Source organism: Hemicordylus capensis, chromosome 6 (genome assembly GCF_027244095.1).
Source record: "Hemicordylus capensis ecotype Gifberg chromosome 6, rHemCap1.1.pri, whole genome shotgun sequence".
NCBI classification, from domain to species: domain Eukaryota; kingdom Metazoa; phylum Chordata; class Lepidosauria; order Squamata; family Cordylidae; genus Hemicordylus; species Hemicordylus capensis.
The window spans coordinates 76,059,590-76,069,424 of NC_069662.1; the positions used below are offsets into that span (position 1 = coordinate 76,059,590).

General features: G+C 41.2%; 1 protein-coding gene across 19 annotated transcripts in view; it reads left to right on the top strand.

Moving 5' to 3' along the window:
- The window catches only part of GRB10 (growth factor receptor bound protein 10), a 228,294-nt gene extending 224,269 nt beyond the window's left edge, over positions 1-4,025 (top strand). For all 19 annotated transcript variants that reach the window (XM_053260436.1, XM_053260443.1, XM_053260434.1 and 16 more), the window contains one exon: positions 104-4,025. In XM_053260436.1, the coding sequence (XP_053116411.1) occupies positions 104-250 (147 nt within the window). In that variant the 3' untranslated portion in view covers positions 251-4,025. The remainder of the gene's footprint in view (positions 1-103) is intronic.
- Positions 4,026-9,835: the final 5,810 nt, after the last annotated feature.

The following is a 9,835-nucleotide window of genomic DNA, read 5'->3' on the forward strand; positions in this document are numbered from 1 at the left end:
CTTAGTTCTGGACTGAGATTACTTCTGTTAAAACTTCCTCCTTTGATATTGTTTGCTACCTAACTTGGAAAGAATTTGAATTTTTTTCTTTTGATTTCCCAAGTGTGAAGATGATGGACAGATGTTTTTCAGCCTGGATGATGGGAGCACCAAATTCACTGATCTAATACAGCTTGTTGAGTTCTACCAACTAAACAAGGGAGTGTTGCCCTCTAAACTCAAACACCACTGCATCCGTGTGGCCTTATGACCTCCATTCTGATCTGTGCGGAAGACTGGCTTTGCTCGAAGACTGGAGTTTCTAGAGAAATATTGTAAAAGAAAGTTGACACTAGGAAAATGGCAGACTTGTAGGTTGGTGGGTTTTTTGTTTTTTGTTTTGTTTTTTTAAAACACAACATTTTATTTTGTTTTTTAAACACAAGCGTTATGCACCTTGGGGACTCGGAAAGGGATGGATTGAGCTGGTGCCAACAGACCAAGATTTTGCTGGTTTGTGTAACACCTAAGCGCAGTTGTTGCTGAGTGTCCCAGCAACCCCCCAAAATCGGGAAAGGGTACATAAAATTAGTAGACAAATTTGGAACAAAACTGGAAACTGTCCCTTGGCTGGTCCACTTAGCTGAACCAAGTTTGTGAAGCGAAATGATTGAAAAGAACTCTTGCCCTGGAATAATCTTGACAATTAAGACTTAGTGTGTTTACTTTTTTGTATTGATCTCTCTGTTTTGTTTTTTGTTTTTGCACTCCTGTTTTTGGATATTGCATACAGCCTATATTAGGAGCTGATACAGCTTTTACATTTATGCAGGATTTGGGTGTTTATTTCAACCCTGTAGTGCATGAATTGCTTCAGCCTAAGAAGGATCTAGAAGACAAAAATGTGTGAATTATCTGGAGACCAGAGGCTCTGTCATGTTCTGACATTCTTGAAGAAACATAATATGGATACAACTCTGAAAAAACCACACATACTCTCTAGTGTTGACTTTTTGACATAAAAGGCCGTAGCTTGTGTGCAGTATATTAGTGAGATACCCAGTCATGCAAAAGACTTGGATTCTATGCACAAATGTCTTCAATCGGTTTTATTCTGGATGTATGTTTATTTCTCTATTTTTCTCCCCAAGTTTGTTAATCTTCCACTCTGCTCCCCACCCCGATAAAATCCACTGTCAGTAGGCAGAGCAGGGCTGAGTGACATATATGTATTTGTACCAAGTGGTTTCAGAGTTTTGTGTGAGTCAGGTGAAGGGGTGGTCAGTGGTTTCATCTACCTAATATGACACAAATTCAGTGTTTACTTTAACACAATTTTATTTGAATCTTCAGACTCTTTATCACAAAGCCACAGTGCAGATGTCCAATCCCATAACCATGGTTAGGAGCTTGGGAGTGCTTTTTATGTTCTTGTGCTCCTTGGCCCCACCCCAGGGATTTCTGTGACCACCAATAGCACCAAACGATAGTTTGGCACCGAACCACACATGCAACCAGGATTAGAAGGTTGTGTGCAATGCGCTTAATAAAATTTGCAGTGGGGATGCAACACTAAGTGTAATTGACTGTGAAACTGAAAGGGAGGGGGAAATTCTCTTGAAGTACTCTCTTAGCTGTGGCTAAGAGATCAGATAGTATTCCATCTGCAAGACTGAGAGTAGTGTTTGTGGTCGTGATATCAATGAAACAATGACTCCAACCAAGTTAATTTGGGAAATAACATCTACAATTGAACTGTATCCTCCTTGTATTCTGAAGGATTGCCAAAGCTTACAGTGTGAGCCTGTACAAAACTGTAGGCACAGTCAATAAAGCACTGCCATGCAGCCTCCATCCATTCAATCTGGCTGCAAAGGAATTTGAAGGAAGTGCCACCGGAATAATTTGATGATGATGATGTGCTTGATGGCTTGCAACATTTATTTGGAATTTAGATGTTCAGCCATCCTTGCCATGGTTGGATTTACCATTGGCAATTAATCCTTGGGTATAATATGCATTTAAATATTTGTGCCAGTATCTGTTTATCTTGCTTCAATTCTGGTTCACCATCTGACTATAAAGTCTGGTTTAGGCACTTTTAAATCTTTCCATGTGGAACATCCCTGTGGATACAGCTGTTTGGAACCAACTTTGACCCACATTGATAGGTAAGTTTAAAAACAAAAAATGGGAAAGTGGAATCTGTCAGTATAGTCATGCTGGGTCAAATAATACTTGCTCCATACCGCTGTGTCAGCGGGGGCAGTTTTACAACATTTGAACCAAAACAATCTCATATTATCAATTATTCCATGTTTACACAGTAAGGGCTTCCTCCTTCTGGTGATAGCTAGCATTAAGGTAAGGTCAATGTTACTTTGGTCTCCCGTTGGACTGCCATACTGCTCATGACTCTTGGATTTGGGGGATGGTTGAGTACATACAGGAAGTACTTCATACAGTACTTAACACGATTTATAAAGCAAGAAGTATATTCACCCTAGGATTATTTAAGATTACTGTTGCAAGTTGGGTATCTTCTGTCTTTGGAGATCTCATGAAACCATTTTATACAGATCAGATTATACTGATTATCTCATTTAACAACTAGTCTATCCAAATGGCTGAAGTTGGAAACACAGTTCTTTATTCATAAGGTTATTCATATAGTGTTGAAAGTAGTTTAAGATAATGTAACCAGTGAAACATACATATCAGCTGAATTTATCAATGGTATAGAAACACTGTATTTTAGTTTACAGGATACATTTTAATAGTCTCCCCCCCCCCCCCCCGAACTGTTGACATATACAATGAAGAAACTTGATTTAGTTTTTACTAGGAATTCCTTGGTTTTAAGTGTACATATTAAATTTAAGTGTGTTTGTCAATATTTTTTAAAACATCAGATTAGGCAAATGTGTCTCTGACTTCACGCTGCATGTTTCTGTTTATTCCTTCCTAGATTTAAATAAGTCTTTCGTTAATTTAACATTCTTATTCTCCAGTTTCAGTTAAGACCATTTAGACTTAAAAAAATTAAGATCCAGTGTTTACGTAGCTTAGTTCCAATAATGCATTTCCCCAGCAAAATTAAATAAATCATTTTGCATTGTTCCATATTTATAAAATTTGCATTTTTATTTAAACTGAGAATAAAAGTTTTGACTATGAATTATGATTTTGTATGTAGGTGGACGACTATTTTGTACACCCATTCCCAACTTTAAGATGAGCTGTTTTATGAAAACAAGCCCACATCAAAGTGGTAGCTATGTTACTTGAGCACATTATTATTGCTTTTTCCTTTTTTGCTGGAAATACAATCAAATTCATCCCCATCTGAAATATTTCCAACAGATACAGCTGGCTGGCAGCTTAGAATCCAAGGACTGAAGGATATTTGACTTTTTATTTTATCTTCTTTTGGTATTTAAATGACATGAATGTAATGAGGGATGCTCAGGGTTGTTTCTGGAGCCTGTTGAATTTTTATCTTTTTTTCCCCCCTTGCCTGTGATTTTTTTCCCTAAATATAAATACTTCATGTAGCAATCTTGGAATATGTTGAGAAGGAAAATGCCAAACCATTTTGGTTAAATAAATAAAAGTTAGTACATATTACAGTAGGTGTTTTTTAAAAGTACAACTTTTTATTTTTATTTTTTTGAATTAATCTTGAAGAAACATGTGCCTCAGTTTTTAGATGTTTTGTCTTGTCTTTTCTGCACTAAGTACCTGACCATTTTGACCAATCAATGCACCTTTCCAGTGGCAAGACTTGCTTATCGTAAATTATATTGTCACAATGCAAGACTTTTAGTGACTGTAAAATGGAATAAAAGTTAAGTTTTCAGGGAATGCAAAAGGTATTAACTTAAGAGACAAAACCTCTTATTCAATATGTGTTGCTTCATACTGTAAATAGCTTTTTGGGGGCTAGTAAACCTAATTGTAATCTTTCAGGTATTTTTGTACAAATGAGGGACTGATTCTGTTTCTTGTAATTAGAAATAAACATTAATACAATTGTATTCATTTTATATTGGTAGTCATGTTTTGTTTTTAGCTTTCCTGGGTGGCTGGCAGTGTCAAGTTAACAACCATTTTAGGAATTGGGGACTTGGAAACAAAGCTCGTTAATATCACTTTTTTAGTACCCAGTTCTGTAGACCCAACATGGGTGGCATCAATATCACGCATTTGTTCAATAGAAATATGTCACTTTTAAAAACTGGAAATGTAGAGTTCTACTTCTTTATCATAGCTGCAGTAAATTATCTATTTGCATGAACAAATGGTCAGCATTTCTGGCTATGTCCCAATAAAATTAATGGGGCTAAAGTTAGTTATGATTCACTTCTCATATTGCTTTCAATGATACTTACTCATGACTAAATAGTCTAGATGTTGCCCCATGATAATTGATCTTGCTCCTATAAATAGTGCTGCCAGTTTAATTTTTTTTTTTTTTTTGAGTGGGGGGACATTTCTTTTAATAATAACAAACTCAGGTGGATGAGTGCTTTTCAGTTTGGAAGCGAAATGGGTCCACCTAACAATGCTGCAGTGGTGTCCACATACTCTGAAAGTTCCCCCAATACACAGAAGTATATACATATGTTAATTAGTGCAAGAGATTATAGACGAGATTATATAGGCAACACACATTAAATTCTAACAATTTTCTACAGTGATTTGGATCTCATAATATTGATAACATAGCTCATAATATTGGTGTTAGCACAAACAGCTTATCACTTGCTCCCTCACTCTGATGCATAATTGACTTTGCAAAAAGGATGAGAAAATGTACACGAAGACAGGTATATTGACATCTCTTGCCTATGATAACTAAATGAAACCTCCATGTCCAGAGTATACCTATGAATAGATACTGGGGAGAATCCAGGAGTGCCTTCAGGCCCTGCTTTGTGGGCTTCCTAGAGGCATTTGGTCATTGTTGGAACAGGAGGCTAGATTATGAGGCTGTTCTCACACACAACCTAACCCAGGCTAGGGACGCCCAGTCTGGGTTAGGCTGTGTGTGGGAACTCCTGGGATCGGGCCCAGTCCCGGTGGGGCAGTGCCACCTAGCCTGGCTTTTAAGCCCAGCTGTTAGCCGAGGTTAAGAGAGCAAGCGCTCCCTTACCCCTGGCTTTCTGCTCATATGTGAGCACAGCTGCTTCCAGCCTAGTCACCCACAGACACAGGGGCGTCTAAAGGACCCATCTCTTGGAGGAATCCCCCAGTGCATCACGCGTGATGCGCTGTGCATTGTGGAATTCACGGAGGCTGGGACAAGTTCCGGCCTCAGATCCATCCTCGCTACACAGAGCAGGGCTGATGGTCTGGGAGCCTGCAAGAACTGTTCATCTGTGGGGAAGGCACGGTTTGGGAAGTCTTCCCCCACCAACCAGGTCATGTGAATGGCTCCTCTATGGGCTCTTGGTGTGAACCAGTAATTTCATTTTTAAGGCAATATTCAGCAAGCTGGCCAGAGATAGATTGTCCTGAGCGAAAGGTATATGTGGCATTAAAAATGAGAGAGGAGGGAATTGTGCTCCCACTGTAGGCATATAGCTTCCATGGCCACATGCAATGTACTTATGGATCTGTGACTCAAATATGTGTGCATAAGAGTGACATGATTTGGTACTTGGGTTAAGTTAAATCTGGATTTTGAAGAATCTGCAGCGCTGCATGGTAGTTATTTCATCATCTCCCGAAGATCTAGTTTGAGCAATGGAAGAGGAAATGTTCTCATCAGATGTTCTGCTTCTGTGACCAGCCAACAATGATTGGCAAGAAGTCCTGAAGTCCTGCATGCCAAGATGCATATATTCTAGATAATTCACTAGTAGTTTCAACTATAGTATGAACTTAGCATCCACATTTTCATACAAAGTCCTACATCAGACCAATCCTATTTAGTATTCCAGCATATATACATGAAGCCTGATTTCTGAGACTTCTGGATATTTTATTTATTTATTTAACTTATTTTTATACCGCTACAAACTCACATCTCTTGATATTTGAAAAACGGGGTACAAATTTAATAGCCAGCTTTCCTCCTCCCTGACTCAAAATCATCCCACTGGCTTGCTAGCTGATCTAGTGGGAGAACAGAGAAAGTGAGGAGGATCTCACCCCTTTCTAGTGACTGCCATGGCTTTGAATGAAAAGCAACCATAATGCTGAGAAAACTACATTTGCCAATGTGCCTGATGCCAGGTAATGGAGGAGAAAACAAACCTTTCTCCATTCCACTGCTGCCAGAGCAGCAAGCCAAGTAAGAAGGGAGGGCTCAAGTTCTTCTCAGGCTCAAACTATAATCCAAGTTATGGAAGATCTGAGGGCTATAATATTTGCTTTGCAATTGAAATACCGTAAGCATTCCGAACTGATGAATTTTGTATATTTCTTATCCAGAAAGCAGGAACCTTAGCAACAACACTAGTCTGGATCTTCCAGGAACCGTCATTCCAAAAAGTTTCTTATTTGTATAACTCAGGACCTAGTTCATGTATTACCAGTGAAGGATGGGAATCACTTTGGAACTCCTGGCTACAGTGCTACCATCTATATTTGGGAAACATGTAGTGGCCAGATGTATTTTCCACACCAGCACCACCTCTGCTAGGACGCCAGCATGTAACCACCTTCATCTTCAGAGCCCAGTAGTGTTGCTGTAGGAAGTAACCATATGAAATCCTGTCCCCCATGTTCCCTACACAAAGGTTATTAATGTGGTGTGGAACTCAACAATGCGGAAGCAGCTCTTGTGCCTCAATAGTACTGCATGAACTGGCACTCTAGTAGAATTGTACGGAGATGCCTGTAGGACAAGAATATAAATTTAGTAAAACAAACCCAGATGGCTCAAACAAACCACATGTAGCTGCCAAGTGCTGGGCAAGTCTACAAGGGCAGCAGGGGGTGAGGAGCCATTTAGTTAATGTGTTAAATACACCATATGTACAGAAACATTTAGTGAATAAAATCTCTTTTAAGCCATGGGGACAGGGAATGAAATGACACTAGATATGTGACTAGAGAGCCTTTTCTGCTTCAAATGTTGAGCTGGTGGTAAATGGGGCAGAATGGGAGAGAGATCAACCTGGCAACCTGGAGTTGGCAAAAAGATGTTAGGGACTTGTGTGTGTGTGCGCACAAATTCCTGTTGTCACAGTCATTACTCCTCCCACACCCCAACACACACATCCTCCTCACCCCTAAGATTTGGTGACTGAAAAGCCAACTGGTGGCACTCATGCTCATGGCAGATTTGGCCTTAGGGCCTCTAGTTCCTGATCCCTACCATAATGAGTGAGTGCAGGCCAAAATTATCCCTCTTCAATCTCCCCTCCACTTGGCACTGAGATTCTTCTTGCATATATAATCTGAGCAGAGCTGGGGTATCGAAGGAAAAGATTCCACAAGGGATGGAATCACAGAAGGTTCCTTCTCTTGTGCTGCAGAAGAAATTTGGGGGCTATGCAATGCTGGAGTGAGAGAAACTGCAGTGCCCTTGCAGCTATTAAAAATGCAGGACTCTTGTCCAGCACTCCCATGGGCAAGTGAAGGGACTGCTAGATCAAGCCCGCACTGCTTGTGACCCACCAAGCCGAGCCATGTAGTTTAGCAGCCATGAATGATGGCCTGCCAGGTCTTAATAACTCTCCTCCTCTTGTAGCCCTGAGCAGGCACAGAATAGGGTGTTCATCCTATTTGATCACAATATGTGGCTGGTGGACTGTTTGGCCTGTTGAGTCAGGCCTGAAGGTTGCAGGCAGGAATATCTCTCAGCCCTATCTTGGAGATGCCAGGGAAGGAACGTGGAACCTTAGGAACATAGGAAGCTGCCATATACTGAGTCAGACCATTGGTCTATCTAGCTCAGTATCGTCTTCACAGACTGGCAGCGGCTTCTCCAAGGTAGCAGGCAGGAATCTCTCTCAGCCCTATCTTGGAGGAGCCAGGGAGGGAACTTGGAAACTTCTGCTCTTCCCAGAGCGGCTCCATCCCCTGAGGGGAAGATCTCATAGTGCTCACACTTCTAGTCTCCCTTTCATATGCAACCAGGGTGGACCCTGCTTAGCTAAGGGGACAAGTTATGCTTGCTACCACAAGCCCAGCTCTCCTCTCCTTCTGCATGCAAGCATGCAGGTGCTCTTCCCAGAGCGGCTCCATCCAAGGAAATCATAAGGCTGAAGCAGGACCTGAGACAAAAAGTGAAGATGAGCTTGTCACATCTATTGGAGGAGGAGGCTGGAGCTGCCTCAAAGAGAAAAGCTGAGTGCATTCTGGGCTGCGACTCACAGCAATACCAAGGGGATTTTAATTTGTATGGGAAATTGAGAATTCAACTTTGGAGAGGTGAAGAAAGAAATACACACTAGCACACCAATGAACCTCAAGTAGTTTTTAAGAGGTAGCACAATGGCCTTTGCTTTGCTGCTTAAAACTTTTCTCTCATTTTGTCAACAGAGGGAGCTCACAGAGTTACCTATCTTTATGAATAGCTAGAGATCAGCTCTACTGTTACAGCACATTGCAGCACAGTACACTGAAATCTTATCTGAGCAAATCTAGTGTGGTCTAGATTTTTGTTCAGGGCATTCGTCTTGGGCCTAAGAAAACTAAGACCAGCAAGTGGGTGAACCTGAGCAGATCCCTGTTTTTCATTTCTAGTTCATCATTTGTAAAATGGGAATTATAATTTCCACCCACCATAAAGAGAATAAACAAAGCCACTTGGATGCTGTAGAATACAGAAAAGATTACTAATGTGCAGTGTGCCCTACACGATTGCTAACTCCAATGAAGAAACAGGTGAGCAAATGGTAACTTTGATCAGGGGCTAGTAGTTTGCCATTCAGGTTTTAATGCCCTAGAACTTCCCTTTCTAGAGCCACCTAATGGTGCAGCGGGGAAATGCTTGACTAACAAGCAGAAGATTGCCAGTTCGAATCCCTGCTGGTACTATATCGGCCAGCAGCAATACAGGAAGATGCTGAAAGGCATCATCTCATACTGCGTGGGAGGAGGCAATGCTAAACTCCTCCTGTATTCTACCAAAAGTAAACCACAGAGCTCTGTGGGTGCCAGGAGTTGAAATCGACTTGACAGCACACTAACTTACATCATAGGAACATAGGAAGCTGCCATATACTGAGTCAGACCATTGGTCCATCAAGCTCAGTATTGCCTTCAGAGACTGGCAGTGGCTTCTTCAAGGTTGCAGGCAGGAAATATCTCTCAGCCCTATCTTGGAGATACCAGGGAAGGAACATGGAACCTTCTGCATGCAAGCATGCAGGCGCTCTTCCCAGAGTGGTTCCATCGAAGGAAATCGCAAGGCTGAAGCGGGACCTGAGACAAAAAGTGAAGATGGGCCCCTGCCCTTCCACTTTCTTCTTGGAAGAGGCAGGGACAGTGAAATCAAAGAGCAAATTGTTGCCCAGCTAGCAGCGCACACACCCCGGGACATTTGGACCCCACCCCCATTCAATTATAGCTATGCCCCATGTACATCTGTGTTTGCAATCACCCAGTAATGAAATTGTGCCAACTGCACAAACATGATCACACTGGCTAGGCCTATTCATTTACCAGAATTACAAACATATTGGTGGAGAAGATCATAAAATGTTAAAGCATCATCTAAGACACCATCTTGTTGATTTCAATGAAGGTGGCATGACAGAAATACTATGGCCATGGTGTATATACCATCCCATTATTATCTTCCATCTGTTTTGTAGTGCATCGCAAACCTGTGACATCATTTGGCCAAAGATGATAGAAGGACAAATGAAAATGTGTCCCTGTCATTGTCAGCAATAAT